The 22,477-nt window shown below is 52.8% G+C and overlaps 1 protein-coding gene across 3 annotated transcripts in view; it reads left to right on the top strand.

The window, feature by feature from the left end:
- The window catches only part of Grm4 (glutamate metabotropic receptor 4), a 107,211-nt gene that overhangs the window by 38,576 nt on the left and 46,158 nt on the right, over positions 1-22,477 (top strand). For 2 of the 3 annotated variants that reach the window (XM_074082410.1, XM_074082411.1), the window contains exon 3: positions 10,388-10,604. The exons of the other annotated variant lie outside the window; for it this stretch is intronic. In XM_074082410.1, the coding sequence (XP_073938511.1) occupies positions 10,388-10,604 (217 nt within the window). The remainder of the gene's footprint in view (positions 1-10,387; positions 10,605-22,477) is intronic. 3 annotated transcript variants of the gene reach the window in all.

Raw genomic sequence — 22,477 nt, forward strand, 5'->3', positions numbered from 1 at the left:
GAGGACAGAGGTCATACTTGTGAAAATGCTGTGTTAAAACTAAGTGTTGATGATTTTGAGAGACTGCCCTATGCTGTGCTAGAAAGGATGTTTATTGGCACCTGTTGGGCACTCAGAAGAAGGCCAGTGTGTATTCTGCAAGAAGTGGGGCCAGATGTGAATTCTATGCTCTACCCAGCCTTGAGTTTGGGGAATCCTGGCTACAGGAAGATGAGAACTCTTCCTAAGCTATTTCCCCATTATGCTGTCAGGAGACAAAAGGCCAATTGTGATGTGGGAGCCATGCTGCAGGGGCAGGAGAAAGGCAAGGATCTTGGTGAGGGGCATTGACCCGGCTGGTTGGGCACTAGAGGTGGTGCCCACATGACCTGCTGGGCCCCTGGCCTTGGAGGAAAAAGTCAGGGGTGAGAGCCCTCTGGTAGCCTTGGGTGGGGTTGGTGATTCTAATTAAAAGTTGGGATCCAAAAGGCTTGATGATGGAATTCCTAATTAAATCAATTTTATCTCGTTTGGGAGACAGAGGTTTGCATATGATAAGCATGAAATTAATAATTGTGTTTAGAAATTAGCTGTTGCTCAAAGCAGAATCATTTATACAACCTCTGGGGGTCTGGTCCCACCCCTGCCCCGTCCTTTGTGTTGGAGACAGATGGGCCACTTCAGCCAGTGGGGTGACAGCTGCGACTGGAGGCAGAGCAAGGAGAGGAAACAGAGAGGCAGGCTGTCCCTGCTGCTGTCTCAGGATCTGCCCTAGAGGAGATGTAGGCCACCTGTCACCAGAGGCTGCTGGCATAACCCTTAGGTACTGTGTGTGTGAGTGTCCGTGAGCAGATGTTTGTGTAAGTCACCTGTGTAAGGGGGCAGATGCTGAGTGTGGGCTCTGGGTATAAATCCCGGCTCACCCACTCACTACCTGTATGACCTTTGGCAAGTTATTTAACTTCTCTGGACCTCAGTTTCAGAAAAATAGGAGAATAAGAAGGCCTATTTCATAGGGTTATTATAGGGCTGAAGCTTAAGGTGACTAAAACCACTTAGGACAGTTCTTGGATCATAGCAAACTTCTAATAAATGTTGGCTATGCTACCACTGATTCCTGGGTATGTGTTTGTGTGAATTTAATTCGATCCAATTCTTCTCCCAGCAGCCTGTGATGAGTGTGAACCTGACACACTCAGGCTCTGAAGTGAAGGTCAATGAGGGTCATTCTTGGAGTTCCAGAGCTAGACATTGTGTTTTTGCTGCCTGTATCAGTCAGCACAGGAGAGGTGACGCTGCAGTAACAACCAGCTCAAAACCTTCTGTGGCTCACAAGAAGTGAGCTTAGTTAGCACTTGCTACACTCCTCATCTGCAGGGGTTGGCTGGGTGCTCTACCTGTCTCCTCGGACCTAGGCTGGGCTGGAAGGTTGCTGGTCACAGTTGCAGAGGGACCATGTGCCCCGTGGGATCTGGCACCTACAGAGTAACATGCTCTGACCCAGAAGTGGTATGCATTTCCTATTCCCTGCTCAATGTTATGTGTACTGGGAAGGCAAAGGACTGGAAATGTTTGGTCAATGGTTTGAGTGACCGGCTCCTCCAATTAGTTACCTGTGTTCACTTCTTACTGACTGCCTCTCCCACTGGAATGAGCTCCACAAGGCAGGAATTTGTCTGTGTTCACCCCTGAGCCAAAGCCATTACAGAGTGGGTGGGTTAGTGAGTGGCTGATGGCTTCTGAGGAGGATAGGACAATGCTGAGAAAGTGCAAGGGCTGGTGGCTGGAGGCCAGTCAAGGTGGAAGGGTGAGCTTACTGTCTCTTTTTAATATGTTTGCAGTTTGGACACTGGCATGTACTCGGGGACAATGGCACTTGCAGGCCCTGAGGGAAGAGGAAGAGGCCTGTGTGATTTCTTTCAATTACAGAGGCAGTAGAGGGCCAGGGCCCCTTGGGACCAGGCCCAGGGAAGGGCAGAGTAGGGTTGGCTAAATGCCCTGGGGTGGCAATACCCGTGGGCCTGATTGATTGCACTGGGGCACAGGCCACTGGCCCAGAGCCAGGCAGGGGCACATGGCTGGGCCCAGAGTGGCCAGATGTTTAGTCTAAGAGTCATGGCTGGCCTGTGACCACAGAGCAGAGCGCTTCATCTGATGAATGATGGCTGGTCTGGCTTGAATTCTCATGGTCCGTGGGGAAGTGGCCCTAGATGGCTCCAGATGGTTTGGGGGAGGTGGCCACTGAAAGAGACCAGCCTCAGCGTGTGGCCCTGGAGGAAGCCCTGGAATGGGGGCAGCCTGTCTTCCCCATCTGGGCCTATGCTGGTCCTTCCAGAGACCACTAGTGTTGCCCACCTGAGCCTCTGCAGGGCACCTGCCATGTCCCCAGGGCCTGTGAGTCTGTTCTTTGGTGATTGGTGTGGTGTGCGGGGTACAGGTATGTGAAGCTGTCCCAAGCTGTGACTTCTGTGCTTGAACTGTGGGGTCCATGTGCGAGATGACCTGGTCAGTGCAATTCCCCCACACCCCCCTTCTCTGTTCCCCCGGCAGCTCCCTGCAGTTCTGCACCGTGCAGCGGCTCCTCCACTACCCACTGCTAGCCCCTAACTGTGAGGTCTCTGGGGCTTCTCTTCTCGCCCTGGGTGCTGTTACTCATGCCTTCCCTTCAGTTGTTGGGAAGCTGTTACTCATGCCTTCAGTTGTTGGGTGCTGTTACTCATGCCTTCCCTTCAGTTGGGGCCTCCAGCCTCTACTGTCCCCTGCTCCCACCAACCAGAGACCTGTGGCTTCTTCCTCCTGTTCATCTCACAGGCTGCCGCCATATCTCAGCGTCACCCTGGGAAGTGCTCCCGCTGCCCACCTCACCCTCCTCCTGGGCCCCTGTCTCAGCCCTGGTCTTCGTTGTCCTGTGGTCAAGGCTTAACCCAGGGTCATTGCAGATATTCTTTGTAATATGTAACTAGTACGCAAGAGCTTTGAGCATTCCTGAAGTACCTCCTGGTCCACCCCTTTTGCCCCAAAGCCCTGCTGTGGTCTGTACTATACTTCTGCCTCCTGCTGGGCTATTAGGATTGCCCATACAAACTTTCCCTCTGCAGGCCATGAGCAGTTTTTCTCCTCTAGGTTCTGCTTGGAACCCCTCCCCAGCTCCCCAGAAACTCCATTCTCCTTGGCGTGGCTGGGAGGCCCTTTGTGGGTGGGCCTGTGGGCAGCATTGGTCCCTGGCTCCCGTGACTTCCCACCATCCCCTGGTGCTCACACCCCTGCCAGGCCCCTCTAAGCTGCTCTCTGCAGCTGTTTGCATCTGTGTTCTCCTCACCCTGGAGGAGGTGCTTGGGCTGCCTAGCTCTGTTGAGGCCTTGGTCAGACTTGGTTGCAGAGGGAGGAAGGAAGCAGGGCGCTGGTTACCTGAGCGTCACTTCTCTTGTGCTTCTGGGTCTGGGTTTCACAGGGAGGATGCCCAGTGGAGACAGGTGTGGTTGTCTGGTGGGGACAGCATTGGCAGTGGGGCCTTTGGATGCCAGCTTCTCTCCCTCTTTGAACCACACAGTTCCACACGCCCAGCTTTCATGTACCTGAAAGCATCACTGCCTTTCATTTGAGAAGAAAACAGAGCTGGACTGTCAGCAAGGGGCCTGAGGCAGCGGGATCAGGAGGGCAAGGAGTGGGCAGCCAACCCTGGCCTGGCCATACAAGATCCCCGCTTCATCAGTAGGAGGGGCAGTGGCCAAGTGCACTTAGCTTTCTAAGGTCTTCCTTGGTCCTGCCCTGGCTGGGCTGGACCAGACCAGTTACCTGATTTGGCCTTGAGCAGACAGGGAAGAACAGAGTCCATAAGGGGTGCACAGGATTGGGGCCAGTCCTGGAGGACTGCCCAGGGGTGGCGAGCAGAGGGCAGAGCAGCCTGGCCAGCACCTTGTTTCTGATGGCTCCTGGCTAGGATACTCAGTGCATTATCATCTGAATCTCAGTTTCCACATCTGAGGTCCCTCTGAGAGTTGCATCTCCATCCTGCACCGCTCAGAGGATAGGAGGCAGGGAGGTGGAATCTCCTGTGATCTTGAAGCCTGGGGCTCTGGTCCAGAGTGTTCAGAGCAGTCAGGGTGAAATCCTCACCCTGTCCTCCCCCAAGACCTAGTGTGCCTGGAGTCAAGTGACCAGATGTCCGAGGCCATTGCCATGCACACTTCAGGGGCACGTGATAGGAACCACAGTGCTCTTCCTGTGAGCTTCAGTGTTAAAAGCACCAGTCCTTGGTGCAGTGTAAGCTTCCAGTACACTCTGGAGCCAGCCTACTGCCAGCTATGCAACCCAGCTTTGCTATTCAGCTGTGCAACCTGAAGCAAGTGGGCAACCTCTCTGGGGCTCTACAAGGAAATCACAATAGCAACAGAAGGCTTCACCCACGGATACCCAAAAAGGGTCCTCAGCAATGCTAGATGTTCTAATTAGAGAGTGGAGAAGGCTAGGATCATTGTGCCCAGATGAGGAAACTGAGGCTCAGAAATTTCATCCTGACTGCTCTGAACACTCTTGACTAGAGCCCTGGCTTTCAAGATCACAGGGACTGTGCTTTGTGGGCTCTGAGACTCAGGAAGTCCCCACCTCACTGTCTCCCGTCTTCGGGACAGTGCGGGATGTAGATGCTGCTCCCACGGGGGCTTCAGAGTCTGCTGCTCAGGGAGCCTGAGCTGTGGGTGGGGTGCTTGGGTCCTGTCTGTGTACAGCCAGTGTCAGCTCACCTGGGCTTGTGTGTGGGCTGCTGGCCAGGCGGGCAGTCTGAGGACAGGCGCTGTCCTGAGCACATGCATGCATGAGCATGTGAGTGTGTGCACATGGCTGCTTCCTCTGTCTGAAATGCCCTTCTTCAGATACCCATGTGGGTCCCTCCCTTCCTCCTTAGGGTCTTGACTCAGTGTCATCTTCCTTCCCTCTCTATACCTTGTTCTCCCTTCTTCCTTTTCTTCCTGCAATTTGTTCTTTTTTTTTTTTTTGAGACAGTCTCATTCTGTAGCCTAGTCTTACCTCAAACTTGCAATCCTCCTGCCTCCACCTTCCACCTTCTGAGTGCTGGGATCACAGGCATGCACCTCCACACCTGGCTTCCTCCTTCTCTTTATTCCCATTGGAACCCTCAGAACCTTATCCTTCCCCTCTCTCTGGCTTGGGTCTGGGTTGGAGCCCCTGAGGGACCAGCGGTCTGTGTTAATACTCAGAGCCACTTCTGCAGGCTGGAGGTGTGGGTAGGAGGAATGAATGAATGACTGTACCATGCACTGTGTGCTGGGGTGCACACTCCAGCATGTGCTCCGGTACACACACAGACATAGATACACACACACACACGCACACGCACACGCACACGCACAGATGCCCTGGGAACCCGTCTTCATTGCTGCTCCAGTCTGGAAGCAGCTTTTTTTGTCTTTGCCCATGTGGCACAGATCTCCTTGTCACTCTGGGAGGGTGGGATAGAGAGAGGGATAGAGAGAGGGGAGGGACAGAGAGAGGGGAGGGAGGGGAGGCTTATTCATGCATTCCTTCCTCATCAATGACCATCGTGGCAGTCTGTTAACACTCAGCCACTCTACTGGGGGTCGACTGCAGACGCACTGTGTATCACATAGGGGCATATGACCTTCTCCCTTCCCAGCCGGCAGTGCTTTTCCCACAGCACTTTCTGCCTCTTCTGCACCAGCATCTGGGGCACAATGAGTCCTGTCTATTTCTGCATCTCCCCATGGCCTTACTCTGTACAGTGAAGAACAAATAGATGGGATGTGTTCAGTGCTCCTGGATGTGCTCAGTGCTCCTGGAGTCCCCACATTTGGTGCTGTGGGAGGCTGAGTGGACCCTGGAAGGCCCAGGAGGGCTGCCTGGAGGAGGCGACATCTGAGCTGGGTCTTGGATGTGGGAAAGAAGTCAAGGGCTCCAGGCAGAGGAAGACAGAGAGGCAAGAGGAAAAGGCAGAAGACAGATGGCCCTAGTGCAGAACCCCTGAGGTTGGTGGGAGGCTGCTGGACATGAGTAGGGGGTCCTTGTCCTCAACATCCAGAGCAGTGCTTGGCACATCGGAGGGGCTCTGTATGTGGCCCAGAAGAGGGAGGAGGCAGAGATGGGCAGCTGGCATGGGTGGGCAGTGCTGCCTGCCTCCCTCTTGTGCTGCTGTTGAGACGTGAGGGACATCTCTGAGGAGAATGTAAATTGAATGTCCCCTCCTCTCTAGCTGGGCTGCAGGGACTGGAAGAGTGAAGGACACATCAGAGCCCCATATGGCTAGGTTGTCTCAGTCGCCTGCTTGCATGTGGACTCACAGATGCGGCCCTTTGCCCTGCGTGTGGTATCCTGTGGTGTCCCTGTCCCCTCCTCCATGCCAGGCTCAGACAGACTTGGGGGAGGGAGATTGGTTAGCATTCCCAATATGTCCCCAGGACAATGACAATGATGTGACTATGGAGAGAGCTGGGATGGGAGCACAGGAAGACAGGGCGAGTCCTGGGAAGGAACAGAGGGCAGAGAGAGGCAGAAGAAGGGGATACATTGGGGGCACACTGGAAGGAATCCAGCTCTGGAGAGAGTTGGCCTTCCCAGTGCTCACTGCTAGCCAGGCACTGCTCTGAGTGGTCACATGAATCCCCTGTGTGATCTCACAGCTTTATTCAGGAGCTTCTGTCATGGTTTCCATCTCACAGCTGAAGAGACTGAGGCCTGGGGAGAAGTACCTGGCCGAGTTGTCCCAGCTGCAGAGTGGAGGAACTGGGATTTGAACCTCAGCAGTTTAGCTCCCAAATCTTAGGAAAGTCTGTGAGTGGGTGGAGAGGAGGAGCAGGCAGGTGGGACATGAGGAAGAGGCTGGCTTTGCCCTGGACTCTGCACAAGAGCCTGTTGCTCTTCTCCCCTGGCCGCCGACCATCACAGACTGGAACCTGTCCCAGGCCCTTAGGCTTTTCTGCAGGCCACACAAATGGTCAATTGCAGGAGCCCCACTCTCGTCCCTCACCCCTGAGTGGGAATGGGGTGCATACAGTATGGAGGCAGTGTGCCTGGGCCCCACTTTGTGGGGGAGACTGGATCTGAAGTTGCTGACAGGGTTGGGCTCACTGGGACTGGGCCTGGGCCTGACACCTGGACACCCAGCTGTCCATTGCTGCTCATAACGGGAAGGGGGAGGCAGCTTGGAAGGAGGAGTTTGAGGGGCTCCATCCTGTCTGTCTCCAGTTGTGAGACCTGGCTCCAGCCCTGGAGTCCTGAGTGGGCTTGGGTCCCCCTACTGTGCTGGTACCCTGGAATGGCCTGTCATTGGAGAATTGGGGGGCTCCGTTAGGAGGGAGCTGAGACTTAGTGTGAAGTTAGCAGCTCTCTCCAAGGACCAGGCAGACAGGTGAACAATCAAATAAATTGACAGATTCAGGGAACTGTGGCTCTCGGATGGCATGGGGGAAGCCGGGGGTGGCGGGGGGGTTGTGTTGGTCTCACCTTCTCCACCTGCTCCAGCTCCAGCAACACATTCGGGGCATTTCAGGAAGGATGGCCCTGGGTGGGGGGATGGGTAGCATTTATTTTGTATCTGTAATGGAACAGTTGTCATTCTTGGTTTGTTTCTTTTCCTCTCCCCCTATTCCTTTGAGGCAGACCCCAGACATAATCCTATCACCTCATCACTACCTATTCCACTACAGACTCTCAACATGGCTCTCAACTGGGGACAATCCCCTTCCCCTGGGGACATGTGGATGTGTCTGGAAATGTTTTCTGTTGTCATGCCTAGGGGAGCGTGCACTGGCGTTTAGTGGGTGGAAGCTGGGGCTGCTTCAAGGCACCTGCAGGGCCCAGGGCAGACCCCCCTCTGGATCAGAGCTGGCAGGGCAGCAGGCGAGACTTGCTCCAAAGCAGTGGCCTCTGAAAACCAGTAAGCCACAGTGCTCACTCACTTTCTCGAACGCACACATAGCCAGGACTTTGGCACTGATGACACAATTACAGATGGAATCCCATCTCAGAGGATGCCCCAGGGTGATCCCCAGGGTGGAGAGGTCTGGGCCAGTCTTCTGACTGCTGATAAGTATGGGAAAGGGGACCTGTCTACTCACGCATATCCCAGTGTGATGTAGGTATATCGCTCCACATTCCAAATGATGCAGGGCACAGGGGATGAGGGGATGGCTCCACCCAACCCTGCACCCAGCCCCTCGGTTTCCCATTTCACCATTTTCTTTCAGAGCAGCTGGGTCTATGTCTCTTCCCCTACACAACACACGCTGCACTCCCTGGTTGCTGTTGTTTTCACCCTACTACATCTTGGAGAACCATCCAGAGCAGAACAGGGGAAGCTGCCTCATTCTTTTCCATAGCTGTGTAACATTCCTTGCATGGTTGTGACTGCTTTAACCATTCCCTTCTGATGGATATGTAGGTTGTTTCCAACGTTTTGCTGTTACATATGGTAATAGCCACTGAGAACGGTATAGTGCATACAGTTTTGTAAAGATCCCAAGATCTAACAGTGAGAGGCCTTGGGAATTAACCCTAGGTTGCTCAGAAAACTCCCAAACCAATCAACTGGTTCTCCTACTCCTTCCTTAGTCTTGCTCAGGCTGGCTCTGCTCAGCTGTCACCTACCTCTCAATGCCTGCTTATCCCAGTGCCCTGTCCCCTATGTGCTCACAGGGCTGCATTTCTATAGGGACTATCCTGGTAACTATTGGCTTGCTGTGTTCTCTCCCATCCTCCCAGAACTCTGCAGGTGTTCTGTTTTCTGCTGCCCCCAGCACTCAGGACATAGTAAGTGTGCAGGAAAGTTGCTGAAGTGAATTCAGTAGACTGGCTGGATATGGGGTGGGGCTCATAGGTCAGCAAAACCTGGGCCCTGCTCTGATGAAGGGGAGTCATCTGGTTTGGGAGGTTGCCCCTAGGGATAGGGATGCCCTAGGTATTGGGCAGGTGGGCAGCAACCTCTGGCACCTAGAACAATTCTGTAACTCAGTTCTCCAGGGCCTGAAGTCTTGGCCACAAGTTTCTTGGTGGGGACTGAATCCTTAGGGGTTGAAATCTTAGATCCAAGCCTGGTGTGGGTGGCTCATGCCTATAATCCTAGCTACTCAGGAGGCAGCAATCAGGAGGATGGAGGGTGGAAGCCAGCTGGGGCAAATAGTTTGTGAGATCTTATCTCAAAAAAAACCCATCGCAAGAAAAGGGCTGGTGGAGAGACTAAAGGTGTAGGTCTTGAGTTTAAAACCCCAGTACTGAAAAAAAAAAAAAGAAAAGGAAATCTTACAACACAATACAGATAGATGTGGCCCCTCTTCCACTCTGTCACCTGGATACCTGAGCAGGGCAGAAGTGTGATGTTGGTGTGGCTGAGGGAGGGAATAGAAAGGTAGGCACTGGTCCTACCAGCTGGGACAGGTGAAGGGTCCACGCTGCCCCTCCATGTCCTTTAGGGATGGCTGGCTGTAGCTACAGAATGCAGGGGCCACTTAGGGACTCTGAGTCTCTTTGCCTGAGAGGCCAAGTGGGGTGGTGGGTAGGGGATACTCCACAGCTGAGAGGCCAGGGGGCCTGGGTGCCCTGCAGTTGGTTGGGAGGCAGCCTGTGTCTCTCTGGGCCTTGCATGTAGGTGGTGGAGAGAAGGGACTTCTTAGACTCCCCTGCCCTGGCCACCTGGGCTTCCTTTTGTGGCAGTAAGTAGGGGCCAGAAGCTGGAACCTATGGTCTGTCTCTGAGTTGGGCAGGAGGAGGGAGCCTGAGCCCAGAGGGAGCTGTGGGGCAGTCTGCTAGCTGGTGGCCAGAGAGGCTGTCTGGGGCAATGTGTGGACCAAATGATCCCCCAGGGCCTCTCTGATCCCGTATCCCCACCTTGAACCCCACAGGGAACCGTCTCCCCGACCTGGGCATTTTCTCCAGGCTGGTTTATCCTAGCTGTCCACATAACTCCGGCATGTGTGTTCGTGTTTGCTTACATGTGCCGCTGGTGGGGTTTGGGGGGATCTTTGGGATCTTTGGGATCTTTGGGTAAGGCTGGGGTGGACACTCTAGGGAAGGAGCCTTGATGTGTTCTGCTGTCCCCACTGGCCATCACCTGTCTCATCGCTGCTGGGGTGGACAGGATCTGGGAGAGCTGCAGGATGGAAATGGGTAGCACGGACCCTGGCCAGAAGCAGAGGCAAGGTTGACCACCACTTGCCCAACCTCTCTTGACTTGTTTTCTTTTCTGTCAAGAGTGGCTAGGACCTGTCCTGCTTATGTCACAGGGTCTCCCCCAGGGCCGGGGGAGCCAGTGACATGGTAGGGGCCAGCTGGAGGGTCCCAAGGCGTTTGGGATGAGGGAGGTTGGTATGTAGGGGGTGCGGTGCTGGCTGGGCTGGGTGGGGTGCCAGCTACCACCATCAATGTTCCCTCTCATCCCCAGATACCCCAGATCAGCTATGCCTCCACAGCCCCTGACCTGAGCGACAACAGCCGCTACGACTTCTTCTCCCGTGTGGTACCCTCAGATACATACCAGGCCCAGGCCATGGTGGACATCGTCCGTGCTCTCAAGTGGAACTACGTGTCCACGCTGGCCTCAGAGGGCAGCTACGGTGAGAGTGGTGTGGAGGCCTTCATCCAGAAGTCCCGTGAGGACGGTGAGTCAGGTGGCTGCAGGGCCGTGTGTGGGGACAGGGCATCATGGCGTGGTGAGCACTGAGCACTGTGGAGTGTGACCTTGATGCAAGCTCTGCCCAGCCTCGCCACACCCCTCGTGGGCTTTAGTCCTCCTGGGAATCTGCTGCTTCTGTGGTGGGAAGTGTTGGGGGAGGGCAGCCAGGCCTGTTGCAGACAGGGCCAGCAGAAGACAGTCTGTGGTTGTGGTGTGAGCTGTGGGACAGTGCTGTCCTTACAGGGGTTGGGGAGGGGAGGCTTGGTTAAATAGCATCAGGGACTGGGAGGTGCAGCAAAGGTTGTTGGGGGGTGGAATGAGGAACTTGGAGTCCCTAAAATGGAGCTGTATGCGGGGTGAAGGTGGGAGGGCTGAGGCCCCTGACCCACACTAGTTGGGCTGGGCTGGTTTGGGCCTGCATGAAGGCAGTGTCCCTGCTGGTGGAGTTTAAGCAGCTCTGGGTAAGTGGTTTACTCTCCTTTCAGTCTCCCCCATTAGCACAGAACTGCCTACCCCATTAAGCTTCCTGCGTTACCTACTACCTACATCCTGAGACAAAGCTTTCAGAATCCCCAGTGGTAAGCAGCTCACACAAGAGTTAACACCTTAACCAGTGGCCCAGAAGGGCCTGAGGCCTGGCTGCTGGGTGGGGTGGAGTGGTGGTAGGCATCCTGAGGTAGCAGGCAGGCATCTGGTTGCAGTGAGCCTTGTGGCATCCTGCGGTCCCCTGTAGGAGGAACAGGGAGGTCCTTGACCCTCTGGTCAGCCAGTGTCCTGCAGAGAGCCTCCTCTGCCCCCTCCTGGTCTCTCTCAAGGCCCTGTCTCTAAGTAGCTCACCTGCCGCTCTTGACCTTGGGTGATGGAACCTGTACATTTATACCTTTGGGGCCCCAGGTCTCTAATTGCTTTTCCTAAGGACCACAGTGTCCGGAGGCTGGTGTAGGTAACACTCTGTGGGCATAATCCTGTTATAAATCTCCAATAAGCCCCTTTAATTGTATAGCTGAAGCTGCCTGAGTGCCATAGACCTGCAGAAGGGATAGGAAGTGGGACAGTGCTGCTGGATGGTCACTTGGGCCACCTCCACCCTGTAGCCGGTGGCAGAGGGAAGCAAGGACCAGCCAGACCCCCTTCACCTGCAAGCACCCTGAAACCCTGGATGGCAGTGTCAGAGCCTTGGCACCAAAGCTCCCCCTTTCCCTGGCAGCGCACATATCCTTCCCTTTGCTGGGATGGGACACACATCTCTCTGAGGGTTGTACCACCATCCTGTGGTGTGGGTTCCTCTCCTCCCAATGTTCATTCCTTCCTCAAACAAGCCCACTGCCTTTTTTTTAAAGGCAAGACCTCTGCAGAATCTGGAGACAAAAATACTGGATGGAGAAAGGACAGAGGTTTTAGTGTTCATCTGCATTTCAGTCTCTTCTCTAGGGGACCTAGAGGTGTCTCCAGGACACACATAGTCCCCATGTGCAGGCAACTGCTGTCTGGTGACCCCCTGTCCTATGAGGTGGGCATCCCCAGTTTACAAAAGGGGCGGGGAGGCACAGAGAAGCCACATAGTAACTGGAGAAGGGATTTGACCCCAGGCTCCAGGACTAGTCTCAGCTGTTTTTGTCTCCTTGTCTACTCTGTCTTATTACCTGCATGGACTAGCCCCTATGTGAGTGCTGGGGCATGACAGACACAGACAGACATACAGATAGACATATGTGGTCAGTAGGTTCGGGAGAGGCATTCTGAGTATTGGGTTCTGATAGAATTTTTTATAAGCTGCCAATCAAGTGTTGTGAGTTAGAAAAATAAAGTCTACTCAAGATGTTAAAAAGGACCTCACAGTCTAGAAGACAAGCAGCTAATGTGCCATGGCTCCCACCTCAGGGTCTCCTGCCCTGGTAGAGGAGCCCCTGAGAGTGCCTGCCAACCCCTGAGCACTGTCCCTGCATGGCTGAGGGCCTGATTGCCTGCTAGTGGCCACACCCCCCCCCCCATGTCCCCAGACCTTCCCGCTCCAACCTGTGCCAAGGTGATCAGCCCCCAGGGCCTGGCTGGGCCTGCCCCATCTATGGATGGCTGGGTCCCCTGACCCTACTCACTAAATGGGATTTGATTTGGAGGACTGTGTTTGGGGGTGAAAATGAGAGGAGAGAGAAAGCCACGCTCTAGCTGGCCAAATTGAAATCAGAATTGAGCGGCTGGTAGAAAGAGGCCGCTGTACCTTGTAGCCTAATCCCTGCGAAAGATTAAAGATGTCTTTGGCCGTATATTGTATTGATTTGTCCTCTGAAGCATAAATCATGTGAGTTGCTCTGAGGAGTGGGAGAGGGAGGGAGGAGAGTTCCTACTTAGTTTTGGCTGGGGTCGCACATCACAGCGGTGGTGAGAGAGTCCCAGGTGCCTTACTCTGGGCTGGGCTCTGGGTCTTTCAGTGGAGCATAATTGTGACCATTTTATAGACGAGTAGACTGAGACCAGAGAGGGCAAGTGGCTTTCTCAGGGTGCACACAGCCAGGGTGTGGGGGAGGCTGGGACAGGAACCTAGCTTTGTCCTCTGGGTGGGGAACCTAATGCTAATGGGGCCACTGGCTCAGGGCTTAAGGGGAGTCCAGCCCCTGTCAGCCCCCTGTCATCCTTAGCCCCTTCACTCCTGCTCTGGGCAATCCTGCAGCCTTGACTGAGCCCTGCCTGTGCGAACCTACCCCATCCCCACTCCCAACTATCTCAAATCCTGTGAAAACACTGTGTGTTAGCTGTTTTGGTCCCTATTTTACAGATGGGAACTGGGTGCTCAGAGAAGTGTGGTGGCTTGTCCAGGTAACACAGCTAGGTGCCAGAGCCGGGCACAGATCCAGGATGTAAGACCCAGGACTTCACTTCCCTTCCTGCGTTTCTCAGCTGTCATCACAGCAACCCTAGCAGGTGGCTAAGGGGTCAGTCTCTCTATCAGACAGACCTGGGCCAATGCACGGCCATGCATTGGCTGTGTGGCCCTGGGAAGGTTGTTTTGCTTTCTGGGCTCAGTTTCCTCATCTGTGAAGTGGGTATAAACCAGTTGTCAGAATAAAAGTTGCTCCTGGAACATGGAGATGGGGGCCCAAGCAGGGATGCCTTGGAGAGGGCTGTTGTTTAGAATCAGTCTGCCTGGCTCTCAGCTGCCTCAGAACCTGGCCTCGCCTGCATATACCTGGGGAGCTGAGGAATCAAGAGGGTCATGCAGTGCCCTGACTGAGGCTGCACATATGGCAAGGAATGGGGCTAGGGACAAAGCCACAGGAGCCAGGCCAGTCTGGTTCTTACCAGACAGCTGGTCTTATGGACAGAGGTCAGTGAGGTGAGTTCCAAAGGTAGTCAAATAGGACTTACGTATGCCCCCACCCAGCCCCTGGAGGGGAGGAAGGCAGGTGAAGGTGTGTGAATTCTGGACACCTGGCTTCTTAGGGGTCTGTGTGTGTGGTTGTGTGAAGGCTCTGTGTCTCCTCTTCTGTGCGTGTGGGCACTCCCGAGGGAGGGGTGTGTACAAACACATGCATATGCTGTGCACATGGACCCTCTGGCTACAGCCAGACTCCCTCCGCCACAGGGCTGAGGCTGGGAGAGTGAGGAGCTGCACTTCTCTCCCGGGCTTCTCAGCGGCAGCCAGGGCTGGGATTAGACATGCAGAGCAGGCCCAGCCTGGGCTCCTGAGATAAGGAAATGTGTCACTTGCAGAGGGAGAGCAGGCGGATGGGTGGCACAAACCTGGCGGTGGCACAGAGCCTCCTGCCCACAACCCTGGGCATTTGGGGGTTGGTGTCTGGAACATACAGCTCTACAGTCTTTCCATATCCATGGGGCCCTATAGTGAACCTCGGTTTTCCCACACTAGTGCTCCCATATTATGAATGAAGAAAAGCAAGGATATTAGGGCCTGTCCAGAATCACATGGAAGCATGGAGTGTCTGAGCCAGGGCTCCTGGTGGGTGACTAGAATTGGCGATGGTAGATAGCGTTTATGAATACCTCCTGTGGACTGGGCCCTGTGTCCCTGCTTGTAACATGTTTGCTTGTTGGCTCTCAAGACAGCTGGGTTATATAGATGGCCAGGCTGGGGCTCGGAGGGGTGAAGTAACTTCCCTGAGGCACATGGTAGCTGGGCAGGATTAGAATTAGCCCATGGTCTCCCCAGCCACTGAGCTAAATTACCTCCAGTGAGTGTGACATGGAGGACACAGGTCAGCTTCAGGCAAGACCCTCTGCATAGGGTCATGCTGGACGTTCAGCTAGGGTCCTCTTGGGTGGGTGAATCCTGAAAACCTGGGCACATTACACACCTGATGGGAAGCGGATGGCCTCCTGACATGGCAGGAAGGGGCTCAGGGCTCAGGTCTGCTCATGGAGGACGTCCTGTCCTGTAGCAGAAAGGCTGGAAGGCTTACCTCCACCGTGTCTCTGTCCCCATTGATATCTGGAAGACACGGATGAGTCAGGCTGCCATGGGCCTGACCTCCAGCTCCAGCTCCTGGGGCTGAGCGGCAGACTTGCATTCCAATGCCCTGTATCACTACAGCGGGGCACATGGCTGATGGTCTAGCTCAGGGGCACAGTTCTCTGCTGGTCCAAAGCATGGAACCAGTTGCCCCTGATTCAGCTGGGTGTGACTTGGCTGGGCTCCCTGGCTATGAATGGGCCCCTGACTGGAGAAGGACTGTGTCACCCTGAGGGGTTGGCACTGCTCATGTTTTGGGAAACCAGAGAGAGGAGGCTGGCCTGGGTGCCCCCAGGATCTAAAACCCACTTACGGTGGACATCTTGGTGCCTTCCTTTCTGTCACCTTCCCTCCCCTTGCTGACCTCATGTTCATCCTCTTCTCTCTTCTCTCTCCCTCTGTTCCAGCCTTGCTCCACAAGTGTGCTAGGCCTGAACTCACCTCAGGGCCTTTGCACTGACTGGTCCTCTGCCCTGAAGTCTCTTTTCTAGCCTGCATCCTCAGTGTGCTCAGGTGACCCCTCTTCAGAAAGAGGTCTTTCTGAACACCCATCTGATAAGTCAACCCTCCCTTAGCCCATTCCTCTTCGTTCCCCGTGCTCTGCTCTTACTCCTTACAGGACTGGACTAATAAACTTTTGTCTGTTTATAGTCCATAGTACAGAGATTTTTTGACCTGTTTTCTCTGCTGTGTACTCCCCCTCCCCATCTAGCACAGTCCCTTGGCACATAGTAGGTCCTTAATAAACATTTGTTGAATGGATGTTTGATCACAAAATCCAGTCCCCAATCTCCCACCCCAGGCCTGAGAGACTGCTCTTCTAGCTTATGGAAGGGTAGATTGATGCTGACAGTGTGGGGGTCAGGTCAGGCTGCCCTGAAACCCCGACTTCCCCAGCGAGCTCCTGTCTATCTCCACCCTCTGACAATCTACTGAAGTTCTTTGACAGAGGCAGAAGGCAGATGTGTGTGTACTCAGCAGCTTTTTGTGGGGTTCAACTCCTCTTATTTTTCACTGACACTGCCTGCCCTGGAGGGAGGAAGAGAGACAGGTGCAGCCCTCCACCTGCTGGCTCTGGCTTCATGGATTTATTTCCCACCTGCTGGGCACCAGCCCTGATGTAAGAGCAGCAAGGACAGGCCGAGGTCTGAGCCAGCACTGCCCTGTACATAGAGGAAGATGCCTGATGACGCCTGATGACGCATTTGTCCAAATGAAGAGAGCACTCCAGGGCCGCAGGGCCAGCCCGGGGCTGTTTGGACAAGGAGAGTGGAAGGAAAGAGCAACAGCACGGCCAAGACCACAGAGGCAGGACAGGCAGGGCAGAAGGGACCCAGTGAGGGCTGGTCTGGTGCTAGTGGCCAAGAGACAGGGAGACCAATGAGCTGGGGCTGAGGACAGTGACTTTCAGCCCAGCTCTGTATTTTTTTTTTTTTTTTTTGAGTTTAGAGGAAATCTTTTTTTTTTTTTCATTTTTCTTTTATTATTCATATGTGCATACAAGGCTTGGTTCATTTCTCCCCCCTGCCCCCACCCCCTCCCTTACCACCCACTCCGCCCCCTCCCTCTCCCCCCCCCAATACCCAGCAGAAACTATTTTGCCCTTATTTCTAATTTTGTTGTAGAGAGAGTATAAGCAATAATAGGAAGGAACAAGGGGTTTTGCTGGTTGAGATAAGGATAGCTATACAGGGCATTGACTCACATTGATTTCCTGTGCGTGGGTGTTACCTTCTAGGTTAATTCTTTTTGATCTAACCTTTTCTCTAGTACCTGTTCCCCTTTTCCTATTGGCCTCAGTTGCTTTAAGGTATCTGCTTTAGTTTCTCTGCGTTAAGGGCAACAAATGCTAGCTAGTTTTTTAGGCGTCTTACCTATCCTCACCCCTCCCTTGTGTGCTCTCGCTTTTATCATGTGCTCATAGTCCAATCCCCTTGTTGTGTTTGCCCTTGATCTAATGTCCACATATGAGGGAGAACATACGATTTTTGGTGTTTTGAGCCAGGCTAACCTCACTCAGAATAATGTTCTCCAATTCCATCCATTTACCAGCGAATGATAACATTTCGTTCTTCTTCATGGCTGCATAAAATTCCATTGTGTATAGATACCACATTTTCTTAATCCATTCGTCAGTGCTGGGGCATCTTGGCTGTTTCCATAACTTGGCTATTGTGAATAGTGCCGCAATAAACATGGATGTGCAGGTGCCTCTGGAGTAACAGTCTTTTGGGTATATCCCCAAGAGTGGTATTGCTGGATCAAATGGTAGATCGATGTCCAGCTTTTTAAGTAGCCTCCAAATTTTTTTCCAGAGTGGTTGTACTAGTCTACATTCCCACCAGCAGTGTAAGAGGGTTCCTTTTTCCCCGCATCCTCGCCAACACCTGTTGGTGGTGGTGTTGCTAATGATGGCTATTCTAACAGGGGTGAGGTGGAATCTTAGTGTGGTTTTAATTTGCATTTCCTTTATTGCTAGAGATGGTGAGCATTTTTTCATGTGTTTTTTGGCCATTTGAATTTCTTCTTTTGAGAAAGTTCTGTTTAGTTCACGTGCCCATTTCTTTATTGGTTCATTAGTTTTGGGAGAATTTAGTTTTTTAAGTTCCCTGTATATTCTGGTTATCAGTCCTTTGTCTGATGTATAGTTGGCAAATATTTTCTCCCACTCTGTGGGTGTTCTCTTCAGTTTAGAGACCATTTCTTTTGATGAACAGAAGCTTTTTAGTTTTATGAGGTCCCATTTATCTATGCTATCTCTTAGTTGCTGTGCTGCTGGGGTTTTATTGAGAAAGTTCTTACCTATACCTACTAACTCCAGAGTATTTCCTACTCTTTCTTGTATCAACTTTAGAGTTTGGGGTCTGATATTAAGATCCTTGATCCATTTTGAGTTAATCTTGGTATAGGGTGATATACATGGATCTAGTTTCAGTTTTTTGCAGACTGCTAACCAGTTTTCCCAGCAGTTTTTGTTGAAGAGGCTGCTATTTCTCCATCGTATATTTTTAGCTCCTTTGTCAAAGATAAGTTGGTTATAGTTGTGTGGCTTCATATCTGGGTCCTCTATTCTGTTCCACTGGTCTTCATGTCTGTTTTTGTGCCAGTACCATGCTGTTTTTATTGTTATTGCTTTGTAATATAGTTTGAAGTCAGGTATTGTGATACCTCCTGCATTGTTCTTTTGACTGAGTATTGCCTTGACTATTCGTGGCCTCTTGTGTTTCCATATAAATTTAACAGTAGATTTTTCGATCTCTTTAATGAATGTCATTGGAATTTTGATGGGAATTGCATTAAACATGTAGATTACTTTGGGGAGTATCGACATTTTTACTATGTTGATTCTACCAATCCATGAGCATGGGAGATCTCTCCACTTTCTATAGTCTTCCTCAATCTCTTTCTTCAGAAGTGTATAGTTTTCCTTGTAGAGGTCTTTCACATCTTTTGTTAGGTTTACACCTAGGTATTTGATTTTTTTTGAGGCTATTGTAAATGGAATTGTTTTCATACATTCTTTTTCCGTTTGCTCATTGTTAGTGTATAGAAATGCTAATGAATTTTCTAGGTTGATTTTATATCCTGCTACCTTGCTATAGCTATTGATGATGTCTAGAAGCTTCTGAGTAGAGTTTTTTGGGTCTTTAAGGTATAGGATCATGTCGTCTGCAAATAGGGCTATTTTGACAGTTTCTTTACCTATTTGTATTCCTTTTATTCCTTCTTCTTGCCTAATTGCTCTGGCTAGGAATTCCAGTACTATGTTGAATAGGAGTGGAGATAGTGCCAGCCCTGTATTTTGAAGCACGGTGGCATTTTGGCCCGTGTCTGCTTGGTGAGGGAATGGCTGCTTAACCTGTTCAAGGCCCCAGGGGTCATGGCTCAGTGCTGAGCTCCCCCTCCCTGAAGATGCCCCCTTGCGCCTGCCTCAGGCACAGCTGCTCCCCTGGGTGGGCAGGCAAGGGTGGGGGTTGTGCCTCTGTCACAGAGGCCGTGTCTGCTGCATCTTCCTTCCATCCCTGGCTCTGGACAACAAGGCGCCCCCTAGCTTGTGTCCCTCACCCTCCCTTGTACATAGCAGGCCTCCACAGATGTCTGTGACAGGTGTGGGGCCTTACCGTCCTTCACAGAAGCAAATGCTCCTCATGGCTTGTCTTTCCTTCCCCACTCGGGCCTATTCAACAGATCCTGCAGTCATTTCCTGAAGACTATTGAGGAGGCTTCCCTCAGAGGATTGCTGGGAGAGGAACCAGCAAGGCCCATAGGTGTGGGGGTCCGGTAGCAGAACTTCAGGGCTTGGTCTTTTGGTTTAGGATCGGGGCCAACTCCATGGTAGTGGTGCTTGGTGCACGCAGACCTCTCCTGGGGTAGATGTGAGGTGGAATTTAGCTTGGGGTGGGGAATGGAAGGAGAAGGGGGGCACATGGGCTTTAACTGGGTGTGTCTGAGTGATGGATAAATCCTGAAGCTTCTCAGGGGAGATCTGGATGCCCCCACTGGCTGGCTTCTGGGGTGGCAGACCAGGGGCCAGCCAGAGGCCAGTGTGCTCTGCCCTCTGACCCTGCATTCTCCAAGGGTGTGGAAGGGGAGTGGGCTCTGCCACATGTCCAGTTCCTACCATTCCAGCTTATTAGCCAGGGTGCTCTGAGCCTAGGGCCCCTTGTGTCTTCTACTCTTCTGTCTACCATCCATCACCTTGCCTTGTAGGGGAATTAAGTGGACCCATCATGGATGCCCCCTGCCGAGACACAGGCACCAGCTGTGTTTTATTGCTGACTTGGAGATTGGCAAGGTGTTGGTGTTAATATGACTGCTAGTGATTGCCAGGTCAATCCCAGCCCGTTATGAAGACGAACCCTTGTTCCTGCCTGGCCCGCCTCGGGGACTTTGCCTGTCTGCTCTGATTTCCCTGCCTCTCTGGCCTGTGGCAGGGCGCTGACACCTCTCGATTTCATGAGTTCCCTGGGGCTGGGTGTCATCGGGCCTTGCTGCTTTTCTCCTGGTGAGGCCACTTTTCCTAGTTCTCTCCTCTGATGTGTGAGCCTGGCTATCACAGGAGGACATGCTCCCTCCACCTTTGCCTCTGAGCTTGACAGCAGTGACAGGAGGAACATGTCACAGGCTGAGCTGTTTTGCTCCGAATTTGCATCCCTTCCCTCGTGGACATGAAGCAATATATTCATTCACCAGCCGCCTCTGTGGGACATGTTCGAAGATCCCTTCGGGGTTTAAAAAATTCCCTTTGCCAGTTGTGGCTTTGGCTTTCAGAACCCAGTCCTTCCAGAAGAATCGGGCAGTGAAGAGCCCAGATACTAGGGCAGATGGGCAGATTCAAATCCTGCTTCTCCACCATGAGCTATGCTACCTTGTACAGTCGCTTAAGGCTCTGTGCCTCAGTTTCCACTTTTGTCCAGTGAGGATGTGCATAGGGCCTGCCTTGGGGTTGCTGTGAGGTTGGATGAGTTAACATGTGCAACTCACTTAGCACAGGGCTGGGCACCACATTAAACACTGTGTTCTTGAAGGCATCAATTGTTATCATTGTTAACCAGAGCAGAGTGGTGGGGCAGAGGGCCCTGGGCTGGGCTGTCTTTGAGTGGCTGTGTGACCTTGGACTGGTTAATGTCCCTCTCTGAGCCTCAGCTTCTTCATCGATGTGAAGGTGCTGGATCAGGGGTCCTCTGACTTTCATGGTGTAGATGTTTGAATCTGTGTGTCGTGGCAGAGCACAGCAAGTGCTGTGGAGCTTACCTAGCATGTGGAGACAGCTGAGAGGTAGGAGCAGAGTGAACTAGGACTGGGGAGAGGAGGGGCAGATCACGTGGGGTCTCTTGGGCCTCTGGAGGCCTTTGGCCTTTGCTCTAAATGATGTGGGGCCAGTAGAGGAGATGTGATGAAGTCAGGTCTCATGGGCTCTTGCGTAGGAAATAGACTGGGCCATAGGCTGTGAAGAGGCTACTGCAGTCATCCAGGCAAGAGGTGATGCTTGGACTAGGAGGCAAAGGTGGTGAGAGGGGACAAGTTTGGGGTATATTTTTGCCTTGCTGCTGGGCTTTTGTGGGCAGAGGATGGGGAGCACCAAGGCAGGCAAGGCCAGGGTCCTGGCTTCAGGACCACGGAGAGTGGAATCTGCCCCATCACAGCACCTGTTCTCTGCCAGTTCTTGGATGCTGAGTGGAGCAACTGTGACGTGCAGGTACCTTCTCCTTGATTTTGTTGTTAAAAATGTTTATGCCTGAGCATGGCCATGAACTCTTTTTGGGACCAGACAGGTCTGAAAGCAGTTATGAGGCTGGGATGAGAGGTTTGAGGCAATCGTCCCCAATCCTTTCTGTTTCTGGCTAAGCTATGGTTGAGGGGAGCGGAGGCCAGGGCAGGAATCAGGGAAAAGGAGGAGAGCCTGACCAAGGCCCGGGCCTGGCCCTGGTGGGAGGTATCCTGGGGGAAAGCTGGGGCTCTCCTGTTCATTCTGGGGGGAGAAGCAGAGTGCTCCCCTCAGAGTGACATCTGCCAGGAACAGTGTGGCCCCCAGGCCTGCCAGACTTGCTGTGAGTCCTTGAGTAGCTCCTGGTTTTTCTTCTGTAAAGTGGAGCAATTATCCCTGCTGGCTATTGTGAGAATGACAAAAGAGGGGAGGGGCTTTATGGGCCTTACCCCTCCCCCCCCCCAGGGTGAACTCTTGGCCTCTGAATGGTCAGGTTTCTCTCTCTTCCCCTGTGACCATCCTATCATTCCTCCCTGACTGTATCCATGCCCCATTTTGCTGTAGACAGAATGATCATATGGATATTCTATGCAAATTCTCATTTTTAATGAGCCAGAGGAAAAGCTAACGATGTCTTGGGACCCAAGGGAGGTCTTGGGATCAGGGAAAGGAAGCAGGACAAAGTGAAAAGCAGGAGAGAGTAGGAGGGAGAAGATGAGCAGAGAGGGCCCAGGAAGGGCTGCAGAGTGTGGGCAGGACAGCAGGGGTTCTTGGCCATTTCCCAGAACCTCCCCACTTGGCCTATGTGACAGATCCAGAGATGAAGGGGTACTTTCCAGGTTACCCCAGAAGGTGAGAAGCAGAGGGTGGAAAGAGAGAGAGAGAGAGAAAGGTGGAGGGGAGGGAGAAGAAGGGGTGGAGAAAGGACAGGTGGAGGCAGCCAGCTGAGACTAGACTCAGACAGATAACATGGAGCTCAGTTTCCTTTTCTGTAAAATGGTCATAATACCCAGCACACGAGTTGATTGGGAGAAGCTAATGAGATAACAAGTGGAAAAATTACTTCACTGTGGAGTGCTGTGTGAACATGAGAGGCTAATGGGGCAGGAGAGAGAGGTGGGGGGAGGAGAGAGAGAGAATGCAGCAGGCAGATTTGTGAGTGGAGGAAGACAAGGAAGAGCAGGAG

Source organism: Castor canadensis, chromosome 8 (assembly GCF_047511655.1).
Source record: "Castor canadensis chromosome 8, mCasCan1.hap1v2, whole genome shotgun sequence".
Lineage (NCBI taxonomy): Eukaryota > Metazoa > Chordata > Mammalia > Rodentia > Castoridae > Castor > Castor canadensis.